This window comes from Microcaecilia unicolor, chromosome 6, assembly GCF_901765095.1.
Source record: "Microcaecilia unicolor chromosome 6, aMicUni1.1, whole genome shotgun sequence".
Lineage (NCBI taxonomy): Eukaryota > Metazoa > Chordata > Amphibia > Gymnophiona > Siphonopidae > Microcaecilia > Microcaecilia unicolor.
In genome coordinates this window covers 104,412,379-104,430,726 of record NC_044036.1, presented here as the reverse complement: position 1 = coordinate 104,430,726, position 18,348 = coordinate 104,412,379, and the positions used below count along the sequence as shown (strand labels likewise).

The window sequence follows — 18,348 nt, the reverse complement described above, 5'->3', positions numbered from 1 at the left end:
GAAACAAAAAAAAAAATACATACCAGTGGCATAGCCAGACTGCCAGTTTTGGATGGGCCTGAACCTAAAGTGGGTGGGCACAAAATTTTCTCTCTACCCCCCTTCCCCAGCAAAATTTAGTCACACTAATCAGATGCATTTGTCACCCAGGGGTAAAGTGCTGCTTTTCAGTGCATCAGGTTTCAGAAAATAATTTATTTAATAGCCTAACACCCTTTTCAATGAGCTTTCAGAGGCCAAAACCGCCTGCCTCAGGTCAGTATAATGCTGTTATGGTATTCTCTCCTGACCTAAGGAAGGAAGTATTGGTCTCTGAAACTTTATTAACACAGGTACCATATTACTTTATCCTAAATTAAAAATAAAATTATTTTCTTTACCTTTGTTGTATGGCCATTTACTTTTTCTCATTGTGTTGCTCCCAGTCTCTAGATTCTGCTTTCCTTTGTCTTTCTCTTGCCAGGGTTTCCTGTCCATTCATCACCTATGGCTTTTCATCTTTTCCTCACCCTTGATCTCCACATGCCCCTTCCTCTTATTCTCCAGTCTTTCCCTACTCTGTCCTCTCCCTCTTTCCATCCAGCAGCTCCCCTCTTTCTCTCCCCATCTTTCCAGTGTCTCCCCTCTTTCTTTTGCATCGAGTGTCTCCTTTTTCTCCCTACCCTTCCATCCAGTGTCCTCCCTCTTTCTCTCCTCATCCTTCCACCCATCTATCCTCTCTCCTGATCCTTCCATCTAGTGTCTCTATCTCCCCTCTCCTTCTATCCAGTGTCTATCTCTCTACCCTTTTCTGTTCAGTCTCCCCTCTCTCTCTTCACATCCTTCCAGTCTCTCCCCTTTCTCTCTGCATCCTTTCATCCATCTCCCCTCTTTCTCTCCCTATCCTCCCATGTCCAGCAGCTCTCTCCCTTCCTTCCAGTCCCTTCTTCCTCTTCTTCCCTTGTCCACCAGCTCTCCAGCCCTTCCTCCTCTCCCTCCCATGTCCAATAGCTCTCCCCCTTCCAGCCAGTCCCTTCTTCCTCTCCCTCCCATGTCCCAGCAGCTTTCTCCCTTCCCTCCAGGTCCCTTCTTCCTCTCCCTCCCATGTCCCAGTAGCTCTCTCCCTTCCCTCCAGTCCCTTCTTCCTCTCCCTCCCATGTCCAGTAGCTCTATCCCTTCCAACCAGCACCTGTCCCTTCCCACTCTCCATTCAGTAACTGTCTCTTCCAAATCTTCCTCCTCCCCTTCTGACTCTTTCTTTCAGGATCCCATCCAGCCCCTCTCTTCCTCCTTCCAACCAGCACGTGTCCCTTCCCTTTCTCACTCTGACCCTCCCATCCAGCTCCTGTCCCCTCTGCCATCTTCCCTTTTCCTTCCAGCATGACCTCTTTCCCTTCCCCTCCCTCTGACACCCCACTGCTGCTAATGCTCCGTCTTAAGCGCCTCGCGTCTGCTGCTCTCTCTGCCCTGCTCTGCCTGCAGCTGTAAGCGATTTGCTAGTCGGCCCTTCCTTCACCGTGTCCCCCCCTCGCGGAAATAGGAAGTTACATCAGAGGGCAGGAGACGGTGAAGGAAGGGCCGATGAGTAAATCGCTTTACAGCTGCAGCAGCGCAGAGCAGGGCAAAGAGAGCAGCTGACGTGAGGCGCTTCACAGTCCGATTCTTCTTTTAAGGTTGGGTTCCGGGTGGTCTGCTCCTCGACGGAGCTGCGACGCCGGCGGGGCGGATCGCCCCGCCTTGGTACGACAATGTTGGGGCGGGCCTGGAGGGAAAGTGGCTGGGCCTGGGCCTGTCCAGGCCCACCCGTGGCTACGCCCCTGATACATACATGGATTTTTAGCAAGAAGAAAATTACACAAACTCTCAATAGGTGAAAATAAAGCTGAAAGTTCTCTAACCTTGAATACAACTCTGTGAAGACAGAGATTTTCCTGATATAGCTAACATGTCTCAGAAGGCAGCTTATTGTAATGAGGCCTAGGGTCATCAGGTGTCTCATTCATTTTGAAATTTCCTTATAAATGTTTAGTTAAAAAAAAAAAAAAACCTTCTTATATCCAAGTCTCATCAGCTGACTTTGGGGGACTTTTAACAAGCTGTGGTAGCGTTTGTAGCTCAAAGTAGAAATCAGCTGGTGGTAAATGCCAAGATGCTCATAGTAGTGGTTTAGTAAAAGACCCCCTTTGTTTTTGAGTTATAAGATTGTTCAGGGTAGTCACCCTTAAGACCACCACCCTAGATTCCATTTAGCTTGCTTCTGAAGTTATGATTTAAATTTTCAGCTCTCTCATTTTGGGGTCTTTTTCCTAAGGTGCACTAATGGATTTAGCACACGCTAAATGATAAGATGATCATTATATTCCTATGGACATCTTGTCATCTAGCATGTGCTAAATCTGTTACAAAACTTTCGTAAAAGGACCCTTTTATTTCTTACTATTTGGATTTCTTTGGTTTGTGTAATGCTCCCTCTTCTGGTGATGTCTGAGGATTGGGCATAAGTTAATATTTGTTTTTCTTTTACGTCTTTTATTTGGAGATTTATTTCCTATTGTTGGCTTTACTTTTATCTCAAGGTTTGTTTCTTGAAGTGTTAAATTGATATGTTTGCATATATCACTCACTGCATTTAATCCATAGCTTAACATGAACTATACCACCAATAATGCTGAATAATGATAATAAGTTGATAAAAAAAAATAAAGAAAACCACTTTTATGGTAATAATTAATTTCCTATTACATGCTCTACAAATCAAAACAAACCAACTAATTCTACTTTACATCTCCCCTTTGCTGGCAGTCTTAAAAATACTCCCCAGCAGAAGTGAATTGAAACCATTTCAGATTACAAAACCAATCTAAAATGAGGTACTATATGTGATCAGACTTACCAGCTTTCAAACTCTTCCTTGCTCCATTCAAATTTGTGGTCCAGATGCCTGAATAGTTTCACTCCTGGAAGTAAACTGTTAAATTCAGAGTTTGGTGTACTGATCACCGCCATGACTGGAGCCCAAAAACCAAATATCACATCTGGGAAAGCTGCTAATTCCTCTGTTTCCAGGTGCTCTATTCTGAAGAGGGTAATATTGGCAATGCACTGTAAGTAAGGCGGCCAGACAACATCCTTTGTATCTGAAGTACTTTGTAAATCCTGAGACCTTACCATTAAACTGGTGATCAAAATTACTCCTGTAAGGTTTTTCAGCACTAAATGAAAACACTGGGCGTTTTTGAAACAGAGTTAAGAAATTTTAAAATCATCATACATATTCAAAGTTAACTCATATAGTTCCCTCCATGCAGGTTTGTCAGTGACATTTGCTCCTTCTGCCTGCCTATAAATTTTCTGGACAGCAGATCACGAGTGGTGGTGGAGATAGGACTCAAAACTTGGCAATTCCTCACCAATGGCAGGAATATGCATTACCTGCCATGGTAAAATCACTCAGTCTAGTATTCACCGTGGTTTTTATGTCCTTCAGTTTGAATATTGTACTGAACATGTCACATTAATACACATTCTAATATAGAGGCTTACCTATCTCATTCTCAATGATAAAATAAAATACTTGAGTCCCTCAAATAACGCCAGATAAACCCCAGCGCATGCTTCACAGAACATGTTTTCAAAAGGGGATGACTTATGAGTTATGTTACACATCTAGCATTTTGCCTTACTAATGAGAACTGAAATGTTTTTCACCTTAATACTCACAATTCAATGCACGTTATCATATCAAAACCAAGCAGGTTAGGATCCTTTTGTGCAACTGACCCTTGGTACAAGGTAACAACTAGAGGTCTCCAACTAGGTTGTAGGTATTCACATGGAAGGGGAGACAGTGTATGCCTAAAAAAACCAAACATTTTGTTTTTAGTTCAATGAAAATTGTATGCATCCTTCTGAAAACAATAATTGAGTTTTATATACATCTGGCACTTCCAAAATAATACAGTATGCATTAGCAATTGTTTGTCTATACAAAAATCAACCACACTGGCTGGCCAGTGCGATTCCCACTGCAGCTCCTTGTGACTCTGGGCAAGACACTTAAACCTCCACTGCCCCAGGTACAAAATAAATATCTGTGTATAATATGTAAACCACTTTGACTGTTACCATAGAAAGGCAGTATAGCAAATCCCATCCCCCTAACCAGTTAATGGCAGCAGTAATGTCAACACAGTAGCTGATTAACAGATCCACACCCATTCTCCATCTTGACATGCCCCCTCAAAAGAAAAGAAAGAAAATAAATAAATACCAAATGCTTACTGCATGCAGATGGCAAAAATAATGAAGAACACTTTAGCACATCCTACATTAGGCTATTTTTCCAGTGTTAGGCCCCTGTGTCATTCCAGTGGTTCAACAAAATTATTCTTATATACAAGCATTTTTTTATGATTTTGAAATAAATAATGGAATGACAAGCCCATTCAAGTAATGAGTAATGTTATGTGCTGTTTAGAAATGTATCTCTGTGTAACCCCAATGGGATTCCTGGAAGAACCTAAACGTTTGGTCTTGCTTACTTCTTAAAAAAGAACGTTTGCCTTGTGGCACTCCATTAATTACATATACTGTGATGTTATGCAAAATATATTTGCAATGGTTTCCTACAAGAGACTGTGGTATGTATAATTCAATTTCTGTGCAATTTTCTGAATATTTTATTTTGAAAATATGTTGCCCAGGCTGACTAGATCACAAACCATGTGTCACAATTAAATATAACATACTGCATGATTATCTTGTGTGATAATTTTTAAAACGCCTACTGTATGTATTTTAACACTTTTAATAGCAAAGGGCTTGGCATTGCTTCAGCAGGCTGTGGAGGATGACAAACCTACTGCTATTACATGATACTTTACAATGAACATATTATGACCTTTGTCATGCAGACTGGTATCCCTATATTTATTTGTTACATTTGTACCCCACATTTTCCCACCTATTTGCAGGCTCAATGTGGCTTACATAGTACCGTCAAAGGTGTTCACCAAGTCGGTTAATAACAAATACAAGGTTATATAGTTTAAAACAAATAAGAAAAAACAAACATTTATGATCTGGGACCAAAGTGTGTGAAAACTTAAGATAAAGGAGAATCACCAAATGTGTTAAAAATATCTAGAGACCAGCATGCAAATTCACATACAGTACTGAAGTCCAGAGCAGGAAGGCAAGGTTCAGCAACTAGTATTCTAAATGGGATTTAGATAGGGATCTTTTGGATTTGTGTAACAAGGACCAGTAAGAAACTGGAGATCTGTGCCTCAGAAAGAATTACAGATATGGTGATGGTATATGCAACTCCAACTTCACTCCTTATTTCGCAACTGTAGAGTGGACTTTACAGAATCTCTATTTGATGAGTGTTGGCCTCTACCAGTGGTTACCAAGGGATTGGTGGGGTGAGATAATAAGGGTCTCAAAAAAACCCTCAGGTTGGACTGATGTACATACAATAGTAGATTGTTGGATTACAGACTTTGGGCCCAATGCACAAAGCCTACTGGGCCAGCGATGTGCTTTATAGACCGGGTCCAGCTGGTTTAGTGAGCACATTATTCAGCAGGAGATGCACATAGGGGTTCTATGGGCTTTCTACCGTGTGGGACAGCAGACAAGGGAATCCTATGCTAATCTATTTAAATGAGCTATTAAGCATTCAAATGTACATTCTGAGCGATACACAGCTGTTTTTCTGAGCAATGCACAGAAGCAGCCCCTACCTTTACCATGGAAAATGTAACGAGAGGTCTGGAGCTGTCAGTCCTGACAGTTCTTCATTGTTGCAAGTACTCCACAGCCACTCTAGGGTTCTCTGCCACTCCTGCCCACTTCACCCTTCTCCTTCACAATCGTGGCTCCTTCTAGAGAGCTGGGAGGCGTCAATGGTATCACGGGAAACTAGGGACAGGGAGGAGAAGGACCCGAGGAGAGACAAAAGATGCGCTGGAGCAGAGAGCTCACTGATCATGGCTGTGAAGTGTGGGATTGAAGGCAGGTGCCACTTTTTCCTCACAGGGAAGACGCCGGAGCCCCAACATGACAGTCCTAAGGGCCCTTGAAGGAGGAGTAAGCTGCTGCTCAGCGCCCGTCAGCTACCGCTCCAGCCCCAGAAGCACACCCCACAGCAGTTTTGAGAACTGGAACCTTTTCCTCATTCTCCAACTGGTCCAGGGGCTTCCTTCCCAACTAGTTCAAGAGCTGCATGGTTTCCTGTCACCATCTTCCAGAGACAGAGAAATACTTAACACCTGTGGCTGTGCAGTGCCATTATAGGGCACAGCCCACGAGTCTTTAGTCTCATCTCCATCTTTTCACTGACGGGAACAAAACCCCCAGGTTCTGGACTGGTAAGAACGCTAAGGAATTTGTATTTTGCAAATCTAATGTTCATGCAAATTGTTTTTTGGTGTACTTGGTATGGATTGCCCATCCAGCATGGGTGTGCTCACAGTGCAGTTGCAAGTGGTTGGGCTGAGTTCTGCGATGTTCTAAACTATAGTTGTCCAACCTCAGTCCTCAAGGGCCGCAATCCAGTCAGGATTTCCTCAATGAATATGCACAAGACCTATTTGTATGTACTGCTTCTACTGTATGCAAATAGATCTCCAATCTCTTGCATATTCATTGGTGAAATCCTGAAAACTCGACCTGGTGAGGGCTGCGGTTGGACACCCCTGTTTTAACCCAACCCTCAAGCTGATCTCCAAAATGTCATTCCTTTATTAGTGATATTCCTCGTAGTTTCCTAAAAACTAAGACAATTAAAACAAAAGCAACAAGCATTACAAGTAGGGCAAACTGCAATGTACAAAAACCATGAGTCAATCTGTTCAGATATATCACCAATCTGATAAAATATTGCAGAATGTTAAATAACTTTGTCATTCCATTACTGGTGAAATTGCCCTTAATCACACCAATACAATCCCCAACCCAAAACAAACAAAGAAACCAGAACAAAGTGGCATAGAAAACATCATGTGCAATGAAGAAAAAAAAAAATGTAAACAGACCAAGACTAATTATGAAATGAGTCTCTTCAAAATAGTTCCAGAACACCTGCCATAACAAAAAAGTATGAACATGGCAAAGCTCCTTTCCACGAATGGAAAATTGTATCTGCTGAGCATTTCAAAGTTACTACTACTTTCACAACAACACTTTGGCAATGCCATCCACTCATTTAAGCCTACAAGGCTTAAATGAAAGGCTGATGACATGCTATAATATAGAACCAACCGGTATCAGCATTGTATAGAACAGGGATAAAGACCACTGTGCCAGTACTGCCACACTGAAGACAAGGTCAAATTCAGAATTTATTAACATGAATGGAATACCCAACATGGCTACCCAAAACTTAAGAGTGCAGACGGTTTGCTTTTTGCTTATCACCTGTTAGAGGTTTTCGGATAATTTGATCCTTCAATATATCAGCAATTCTGTAATGTGTTTTACTTCCGAGGACAAAATGTGTTATCTATTTTTTTTTTATTTAGTATTTCCAATGATAGCACAAAACGAGTTACATTCAGATGCAGTAGGTTTATTTCCCTGTCCCTAGAGGACTTAAAATTTGTTTGTACCTGAGGCAATAGAAGGTTAAGTGACTTGCCCAAGGTCACAAGGAGTGTTGGTGGGATTTGAACCCTGGTCTCTCTGGTTCAAGCCTGATGCTTTAACCACTATGTTACTCCTCCACTCCTTAATACATCCCAAATCTGACCTTATCTTCAGTATGGCAATACTGGTATGTATAGTTGTCTTTGGACTTTCTGCATTACCTAGCTTATATGTACTACTCTTTAAGGAGATAAATAATACTTAAAAGATTACATCTTCTCCTTCATCACATCTTCACTGATGTCTACTCCTGCAAGCACCTCGATTGAGCTGCAGAATTTCAGTTTCCATAGCAGTGAACATTCACCACAACCCAGGTCTGCTACCTGTAAATTAGATCAAATAAATATATTATTGAATCTCAGTCTTCAATTTTATTATTTCTTGCATATTACACAGCAAGTGAAGTTCCCATAGTCATAAGGCCAATTTAAACTCTAGTCAGAGACTATAATTTTTATCTTAGGCAGGCCAAGACCCAGTACTTCACCACTCGTCTCAGAACAGTTCCCAATCCATCTGAGGAGCGTTTTCCCTATTTTTTCATTCTTTAACATCACCTGTTCTTAATGCTATGGTTATTCTAATCCCCTCTGCAGAGCAGCTTTCTCAATTCCTTACTTCCAAAATTTCTGCTCTTTGAGATACTCTGCCACTTGTTACTCTTCCTACTACTAGTTTCCACTCTCCCCCACCCCCTCACACAGGAGGTACTTTACGGCTGCCTGATTCCTGTTTACAAGACTCATCAGCCTCTGTCTCTTCTGACAACTCTCATTTGGTTGTCCATCTGGTCTTCCTTTGAACTGCAGACATTGCACTCTCTTTCTAAAACTCTCTCAGGTATGAGGAACACTTACTGTTTGCTCGACCCTTTTCCCTCTGTCTTCATGGCTGAAACTTTCAGAACTTGATTTATTGCCCCAAATTCTCTCTCTTATTAAGAAAAGTCTTTCAACTGGTCAGGTCCCACTTCTTTGGAAATCAGCTATTGCCCATCATATTTTGAAAAGAGCCCTCCTTAGATTCCAGGACCTATCGGTCTCAAACTTATGTTTCCTTTCCAATGTTTCAGAAAATATAGTTTATAAACAAGCCTCCTCTTTTTAATTTAGCACTGAAACAGTCTTAACCGCATTACTAAGCGAGATCCACCCCCATTTGGATAAACATAATATTGTACGTACTATTTCACTGAACCTTTCAGCAGCATTTGATTTAATTGACCATTCCCTACTTCTAGCTCACCTAGCCTCCCTGAGTCTGACAGGTTCTGTTCTTTCTTGGTTTTCATCTTTTCTAACAAACCGCTCTTTTAAGATTGTTACTTATTCTTCTTCACAGCTTGCTCGTCCCTTGGCTTGTGGGATTTTGCAGGGCTCTATTCTGTCTCCTCTTCTTTTATTTATTAGGATTTATTTACCGCTTTTTTGAAGGAATTCACTCAAGACGGTGTACGGTAAGAATAGATCAAACAAGAGCAACAGACAATTGCAGCAGTAAAAATATTCAAAAACAATGGTATACTATTTACAATACCAACACAATATGTAATAGAGCATTATAATTGATAGCGAAGGGTAAAGCAAAGATGTAACATATAGATAAGAGTTAGAAAGTAAGGTGATTGATTTAAAGAAAGTTGCACATGAGGTCAGAGAAATGGTTAAATATTACCTCAGCTAGAGTAGGACTGGATAACATGTCCTGCTGCAGTATACACAACCTGAGTCACTCCTTGTATGTGTGAGTGAGATTAATGAATTAGTTACTTCTTCCATTAGAGGCCTGGTTGAAGAGCCAAGCTTTCAACTGCTTACTGAAGTAGAAATAGTCTTGTGTTAAGCGCAGCCTTCAGGCAGTGCATTCCAGAGTGTGGGTGCTACTCCGGAGAAGGCTTGCTTGCGGGTATCACATCGTGTAATGTCTTTTGGAAAGGGTGTAGTTAAGGAAGTCCTTGGGAGGACCTTAATGTGTCCTTGGTGGTGTGTGGAGGATCATCCTATTTTTCAGGTACTCGGGGGCCTTTCCTTTGAGGGCCTTGAAGATCAGACAAGTTTAAATTTAGCCCTGTATTGTACTGGTAGCCAATGAAGTTTTTGCAAAAATGGTGTGATATGGTCATGTCGCTTGCAACCTTCTATGAGTCTTGCTGCTGCATTCTGAATCAACTGGAGTTGGTGCAGGCCCTTTCTTTTCAATCTCTTTCTCAGTCCTCTGGCCACTATTATTCAATCCACTAGTGTTTCTTTTATGCTGATGAAAGTTTTCTAATTTATCCCACTAATCCATATTCTCCGTCCATTGGCCCTCTTCAGGACTGCTTTATTCTAATATCAAAGTGGCTGCTTGATCATAGGTTAGTTCTCAACAAAGATAACACAATGGTTTGTTGGTTTACAGCAGGCTCCCTTCTCTTACTCTCCCTCTTAACTTCTTTTGTTCCATAATTCATCCAGTTGACTTCTGGGGATCACTCTAGACTCTCAAATATCCTTTGTTCCCCAGAACTTTCACCTATGTAAAACTAGTTCCTATATCCTCTGCCAACTTTGGTCAGTTAGAAGATATTTTGATCACAATACTTTCCACTCTCTTATCCTTTCTCTACTTATTACCAGGTTGGACTATTGTAACATAGTCTATCTGGGCTGTTTCTCAACTCCAGCTCAAGAAGTTACAGACTCTTCAGAATACGGCCAGCAGTTACTTTACCACGCATGCACATTTGAGCACCATTGGCTCCCTGTGGATAAATGGATAATCTTAAAACTCTTACCTTTCTCTTTAAAGTCCTCAGGACTCGGTATTACTTCTTATCTCTCTAGCCTCATCATCCCCTATTACACCGGTATGATTTCTCCATTCCATAAATGATAACTGTCTCCCTAGTCCCCCGACTTACTCAGTTGGAATCCACTAGGCATTGTGCTTTTTTCCTTCACTTCTCTTTTCCACTGGAACTCTATGCCCTTTCCTCTATGGTCCCAAACTCACTTTTAAGAAATTCAAATCTGCCCTTAAGACTTGGCTCTTCCACTAAGCGTTTGACCCTACCTAGATTAGGTTTTCCCGCAATTCTTCACCTCTTCTCTAACTCTCAACTTCTTTTTAGCTGTCTTTAATTGCTTTCTTCTTCCTTGGTTGTTTCTTTCCTATTTTAACTGTAGTTCTTTCCCTCTCTGATTTGCTGTTAATTTTTACCATTGTAAACTGCTATGATTGCCAGTTAGTATAATCCATAAGAAATAGCCATACGGGGTCAGACCAGTGGTCCATCTAGCCCAGTATCCTACTTCCAACAGTGATCATCCAGGTCATAAGTATCTGGCAGAAACCCAATTAGTAAATCTCATTAAATAAAATAAATGTCTTGGATAAAACTTGATTCTTTTCAGAAGGAACCAATGTGTGCATCAGCATTTATGTAACTCTTAAGCTTGTCTGATAAATGTGTCAACTTGCAAAAAAACAGACATGAACCAAGAACCCCAGAACTGTACACATTTTAGAAACAACATAAAGTTCCACTCAAAATTAATGGAGTCTAGCTTCCAGAAATCACACCTTCACTATCTGTGCTTAGGTGTGTGTCCCAAAAATCCCAACCTCTGTCTGCATTCTCATATCCCCTCAACATGTCTGGAAAATATGGTATGGCTAGGCCAAACATAACAGAGCCAATTTCAAGACTTTGCTTTCAAAAAGTAGGTCAGAGAGAAATGTTGCCACGACACGACGACATAAGTAACTTTTCATCCTCAACTCCCCACAATGCTGTAGCTTTGGAAGAAAGGTGGCAGAAGGTAGGGAAGATACAACATTTAAATACCTCCATGGCATAAATGCATAGGAGGTGAGTCTCAATTCATAGAAAGCTCTGGAATGAGAGGGGATAGGATGAAAGTGAAAGAACAGACTCAGAAGTAACCTAAGAAAATACTTCTTCATGGAAAGAGTGGTGAATTGTAGAACAGCCTCCCAGGTGGAGGGTGGTGGAAATGAAGACTGTATCTGAATTACTACTACTATTTACATTTCTAAAGCGCTACCGAGGGTTACGCAGCACTGTAACTCTAACAAAGAAGGACAGTCCCTGCTCAAGGGAGCTTACAATCTAAGGACAAAAAAGTGCAGTCAATCAAATTTGGGGCAGTCTAGATTTCCTGAATAGAGGTACAATGGTTTAGGTGCCGAAAGCGGACATTGAAGAGGTGGGCTTTGAGCAAGGATTTGAAGATGGGCAGGGAGGGGGCTTGGCTTATGGGCTCAGGAGTTTATTTCAAGCATAGGGTGAGATGAGGCAGAAAGGGCGGAGCCTGGAGTTGGCGGGTGGTGGAGAAGGGTAACTGAGAGGAGGGATTTGTCCTGTGAGTGGAGGTTATGGGTAGGAGCGTAAGGGGAGATGAGGGTAGAGAGGTAATGAGGGGCTGCAGATTGAGTGCATTTGTAGGTTAGTAGGAGAAGCTTGAACTGTATGCGGTACCTGATCGGAAGCCAGTGAATTGACTTGAGGAGAGGGGTGATACGAGCATATCGTCTAGGTGGAAGATAAGACGGGCAGCAGAGTTCTGAACGGATTGAAGGGGGGATAGATGGTTAAGTGGGAGGCCAGTGAGGAGTAGGTTGCAGTAGTCAAAGTGAGAGGTGATGAGAGTTCGGGTGGTGTGCTTGGAGAGGAAGGGGCGAATTTTGCTGATGTTATAGAGAAAGAAAGCGACAGGTCTTGGCTGTCTGCTGGATATGGGCAGAGAAGGAGAGGGAGGAGTCGAAGATGACTCCGACGTTGCGGGCAGATGAGATGGGGAGGAAGAGGGTGGTTGTCGACTGAAGAGAGAGTGGAGGGAGACGAGAAGTGGGTTTGGGTGGATAGACAATGAGCTCGGTCTTGGCCATGTTCAGTTTCAGGTGGCGGTTGGACATCCAGGCAGCAATGTCGGATAAGCAGGCTGATACTTTAGCCTGGGTTTCCGCAGTGATGTCTGGTGTGGAGAGGTAAAGCTGGGTGTCGTCAGCATAAAGATGGTATTGGAAACCATGAGATGAGATCAGCGAGCCCAGGGAAGAGATGTAGATTGAAAAAAGAAGGGGTCCAAGGACAGAACCCTGAGGAACTCCAACAGAGAGTGGGATGGGGGTGGAGGAAAATCCATGAGAATGTACTCTGAAGGTATGGTGGGAGAGATAAGAGGAGAACCAGGAGAGGACAGAGCCCTGGAACCCAAATGAGGATAGTGCAGCAAGAAGTAAATTAAGATTGACAGTGTCAAAAGCGGCGGATAGGTCGAGGATGAGGATGGAGTAGTGACCTTTGGATTTGGCAAGGAACAGGTCATTACAGACTTTAGTGAGTGCCGTTTCTGTCGAGTGTAGAGGGCAAAAACCGGATTGAAGCGGATCGGAGGAGAGAAAATCAAGGCAGTGGCTTGTGAACGGCGCATTCAAGTATCTTGGCGAGGAAGGGTAGGAGGGAGATGGGGGCGGTAGTTGGAAGGACAGGTAGGGTCTAGTGATGGTTTTTTGAGAAGTGGTGTGACTACAGCATGCCTGAAGGTGTCAGGGGACAGTTTGCAGTGGAGAGAGAGAGGTTGAGGATATGACAGATGGGGGGGGGGTGACAGTAGGAGAGATGGAGATTAGTAAGTTGGTGGGGATGCGATCAGAGGAACAGGTGGTGCATTTCGAGGAGGAAAGAAGGTGGGCAGTTTCCTCCTCGGTGATAAGAGGAGAAGGAAGCCTGGGTTGGTTGGTTGAGGGAGTGGGTTAAAGGCTGAAGAGGAGGAGGTGGCTTGGTAGTGAATTCGAGGTTGATCTTCTGCACCTTGTCATGGAAGTAGTCAGCTAGTGATTGACCAGAGAGTGAGGGGGGGGGGGAGCAGAGGGCACTTTGAGGAGGGAGTTAAGGGTAGCGAAGAGACGACGAGGGTTGGAGATGAGACAATTAGTCAATTGGGTGCAATAGTCCTGTTTGGCAAGGAATGGGGAGGACTGGAAGGAGGATAGCATGAATTTGTAATGAATGAAGTTGGTAAGGGTGCGAGATTTCCTCCAGAGGCGTTTGGCAGATTGGGTGCAGGAGCGAAGCTTGGGACAGGTACATAGGATCTCTAGAGGAGAGGAAGGGATGGCATGGATAGGCTGTAAGGTATTTATCTGCCTTCATTTTTCTATGTTTTCGTGTAGCTAAAGAGTTCTGTAATGATTAATCAATCCAGTATTAACCAACTGTGCAACAAAGGCATTCCTTACACTACAAAGAAATGCCAAAAAGAAATTTATCTATAAGGCTCACAGATATTACAAGATAAATTCCTTGTGTTATGCAACTATTCATGTATTTTACAGCATCCACAATCCCTCCCCATGATTGTGCAGTGTGATACAAGTTTCCCTGGTATTTAAAGGCAGGAAGAGATACCTCCTCTGAGGCCAAGTCTTTTTCTGCCAGCAAGAACTACCTCTTTATAAACAAACAGGCTTTGTCATTAACACTGCTTGTTCATATTCTGTAGAACACTCAAAATCTAATGCCCCGCCATCTCCCAGGAATGAAATTCAAACCAAGAAACTAAGGTCCAAACTCCCCCTGGTAAAAACTACAGACCCCACAGGAAACTGACCAAGCTGTGACAGATACACAATACTGAGAAAAAGTTGCTGAACCCCAACTACAATAATGGGAATTACAAGTTCTTACCATGAAACCCTTGTTTAATTGGAACCAGTCTGTTCATATAAATCAAAATGTTGTGTTTCTTGAGATCCCATAATATACAAAGTAAGAACAATAAGACTAATTTGGTGAACATTAATTGGCTAACAAGTAAGACCATTCCGTAAAGTAAATCTGTATGACCGAGTTTAGACATCCTATCCTATAAAAATAAATCCAAAAGGCTTTGAGTATGACCTTCATCACAGAAGTTAGCAGGAAATCATCATGCCACGATTAAAGAGATTTCAATGGACCTAGGAAAGATGCTTCACACAGATGCTCATCTGCCTGGAGTGGGTACAAGACTATTTATATACATTTGGGGCTCCATCTATCCAAAGTCAGCCTACAATGTAACTACCTAGGAGCTGTTGTCCTATTAAACTCATACCCCGAGCAAAACCAGAAAATTCATTCATAAAGTCACACACCCTCTCATTCTATATAGGGCACAAGCACAGCTCTTGTGGGCATGCGCCAGGAATGCTCGAGTCCCTTTTACCGACCAATGCTCAACACTAACGGCGTGCAAATTATATGCACGCCGTTAGTGTTGAGCATTGGTCTGCAATTCTGACTCGGTCTTTATGTACTGCAGTTTTTGTACATCAGGGTCTCAGATCTTCTGAGTATCAGGCCATATGTTACCTTCATGACAAATTCTAGGGACTATAAAGAGCTATCTTTCTAAGCCAACAGCCTTCTATATCTTCAAACTCATAAAATAACTCACCTTTTTAGGCTTGTATTTTTCCACTAAGCTTTTAACAAACTGGTATCGTTGCTTGTACAATGGAGGTGTGAAGGTAATTGGTTCCATGAGATGACCAATACAAAGAAAAACAGGATCCTAAAAAGGAAAAATATTCTTCAGGATCTTTATAAGATAGAGGCATAGTGATTTGACTTATCTCATTATATAAAGATACTTCATTATACCATTCCATAAAAAATACATTCTGTACATTCTTTAGGGTTTGAATTTTCAAAGCCCTTGATTGCCCACTGGTAATTTAAATAGGAGATTTGGTCATGCCTGCAGCCGCTGTTTCAGTTTCACATATAAACATGCTCTGCCTATTACATTTAATTGGCTACCAATACACCAGGGTCAAATGTCTTTGCTATTCTTGCATCAGCTGAATTGATAAAAAGCAATCAACATCAAAGAAAATCATAGGAGGTGACTATGAATAAGTGGGAGTAAAGAGCCACCTTCTCCAAAGACCAATTAATTCTAGAGTTGGAGTTCTCTTTGCATATGTACAACGGAGAGCTTTATCCCTTTTGCTAAGCCTCTGTTGTTTCAGTACCAAAGAAGCTCTTTTGGCTCTTGTCTTGACCCTCATGGGTCACATGGACCTAGAGATTGCATACTAAGCCAAGACATGGAACAATGCATGCCACTTCTTGACCCTTCCCCCAAACTACCCCATTTTTTAGAGGAGGCCCATCCTGCGAGCATAGGAGAATTTTGGAAATTGTGCAAGCTGTAGGTGGAGGAGTAGGAAACTGACAGAACCTGAAATGGCCATGTTAGAAGGGGTATGTCTAAAGCACACACCCAGCCATTAGGGTTTTCAGGATGTCCCCAATGAGAATGCATAAGTTTGCATACAATGGAGGTAGCTCATGCAGATCTCTCTCATACATGTTCATTGTGGACATCCTGAAACTCGACTTGCTGGGTGTGTTCCCAGGAGTGGGTGAGAACCACTGGTCTAAAGAAAAACCAAAAACCACAAGTAGCAAATGGTCATGCCATGGCCCCAGTGGCCCACTCCAATATTTTAGCCAACACTGCATCAACAACTAGAGAGAGCTTAGAGCCAGGCCAGATTTGGTTTGTTTGGCACTTCCAACCAAAAAGTGTTCTGCTGCTCTTGAGGAAAGCTGTATAATCTTAGCAAGATAAAGAAAAATTTCAAGACCTTCGTTTGCAAAAGACTTTTTTTTAATTTTGGGGATCAGTATTTATTGCATGAGGTCCCTTTCTTTGATTCACTTGGATAAGACGTCTCAAACCAAGCCATTCACCTAGTAGAACTAGGAGCAGTAGCTGGAACATTAGGGGCCCTGTTTATTAAGCCGCACTAAACACTAGAGTAGCCCACCTGTTCCTATGGGTGACTTAACATTTAGCGCGTGCAATTCATTAGCATGCACTAGAAGCGCTGCTTAGTAAACAGGGCCCTAATTTTGTAATAGAAGTATCAGACCCTCTAGCTGTACTACATTCTGTTTGCCGGTGATAAAGACCGCCACATGGCCAAGCCTCTGACATTATCAGCCCCATAGGTTAAATCGGCCCAGGACTTACCTGAATGTATCAAAAAGAAGCCTTTGGACCTCCCCCTCCCAAGTGCACGTTGCAGCTGCATGCCTGTTCAACCCCTGGTGACATGCTGCCCTGGATACTGCCTCTGATTCCTCTGACAACTCCCTACCTACCCCAACACATTTCCTCACACTGTGCCTGAGGCAGAGGCCGCTTTGGAAACACTCCTCTTCTTCCCCCCAAGGCACATTACATCCAATCCCAACATGCCTTGCAAAGAGGAGCCTGATGCTTTCTCAGCATATGGGCATGTTCTTTTTGCCTACAGCTGTGCACAACCTGTGGATTCCTACTGGGTACTGACAGTGAGGATTTCAAGGTTCCTGCATAATTCTAAATGAGAGAGAAGAAATCAGAAATATTGCTGGAAGACATGAGAAAGTTAAGATAGACTTTTTCTAGAGAGCTGGCTGGGGGGAAGGGGAAGCTGAAAAGGAAACAGTATTACAGGGGGTCAGGAAAGAAGAAAGCTGGGAGAAAATATTTGGTGGGGGGAGGGGAGGAGGAAAGATTATGGAGGAACTGGGGAAGAGAAGCTGCAAGAAGAGGAGAAATATTTGGTGGGGGGGGGGGGGGGAGGAATGCAGGAAAAGAGAAACTATTCTAGGACAGGGGCTGCAGGGGGAGTTGGCAGCACAAAGAATGGTGCTGGGGAGAAAGGAATTAGAATGATTTCAGGGGGGGGGGTGATGGAAAGGAAGATGCATCAGATGGAGATTGATGGATGCTGGGCACAGTCAGGGGAAGGGTATAGTGATTAGTATTCTTTTATATTTGATTTTTGAGTTCTTGAAATAGTGGATGCTTTGTACTGTGGAGTCAGGAGGGCAGGATACTGCTGCATGTTATGGGGAAGATTTTTACAGGGCAGGCGGATAAACGCTGCTATGTTGGGAGGGGAGGGCAAATGTTTTCATTCTGGTCTTTTTAAATCTGGGCTTCCTCCTCTCACTGACCTATCCAGTCTTCCGGATATCCACACTGAGCACACGAGAGTTCTGAATAGGTAGCAGTGCTCAATGTATGCATAGTGTAGCATTTCACCGTTTATAGCAGCCCCTACCCCCTCCCTTCAGTCTTCTTATCATCTTGCACCCCTCTCCCAGAAGAGATGATCCAGACAGGAACACAGTCACTTTCCATCTTAATGCATCTATATTTTTAAAACTGAGTGAAACCATTCCTATTTTTTTTCTGCTTTCTGTCAACCACTCATGTCCGTTTGTTTGTGCAGATCATACAGCCAGATTGGCCTCCGGGAAAGCCAAGGCGGGGCAGATGAAACGTAGGGCACAAGCATAGGCGCCCCGATTAGAGGCTTGGGGAAACTGTTACCTTCCCCTGCTGCCCCCACAAGCGCAGAGCTCCGTTCCTTCCTCTCCCCCCCCCCGTGTTTTACCTACCGTTGCAAAGACGTCACTCACTGAGGACGAAGACACTGCGGGCTCGCCTCCGGCTCCAGCTTCTCCCCTTCCCTCTTCACATAATGTCCCGCCTTCTCTGACGATGATGCACTTCCTGTTTCCGCGAGGGCGGGACATGAAGAGCCTAGGGAAGGAAGAAGCTGGAGGTCAGCCTGCAGTGCCTTCTTTACTGAAGTAAAAGGGTTAAACGCGTGGGGGAGGCTGTTGGAGAGCTGAGGGAGAATCGCTGGACATGGAAGGGA

General features: G+C 43.0%; 1 protein-coding gene across 1 annotated transcript in view; it reads right to left on the bottom strand.

The window, feature by feature from the left end:
• HENMT1 (HEN methyltransferase 1) overlaps nt 1-18,145 on the bottom strand; it is a 34,051-nt gene extending 15,906 nt beyond the window's left edge. Inside the window, exons 1-5 of the mRNA XM_030206300.1 lie at nt 18,086-18,145; nt 15,078-15,194; nt 7,843-7,955; nt 3,700-3,834; nt 2,873-3,055 (exon numbers count right to left, since the gene is read on the bottom strand). Coding sequence (XP_030062160.1) covers nt 2,873-3,055; nt 3,700-3,834; nt 7,843-7,955; nt 15,078-15,164 — 518 coding nt within the window. The 5' untranslated portion in view covers nt 15,165-15,194; nt 18,086-18,145. The remainder of the gene's footprint in view (nt 1-2,872; nt 3,056-3,699; nt 3,835-7,842; nt 7,956-15,077; nt 15,195-18,085) is intronic.
• Between the last annotated feature and the right edge of the window lie 203 nt (nt 18,146-18,348).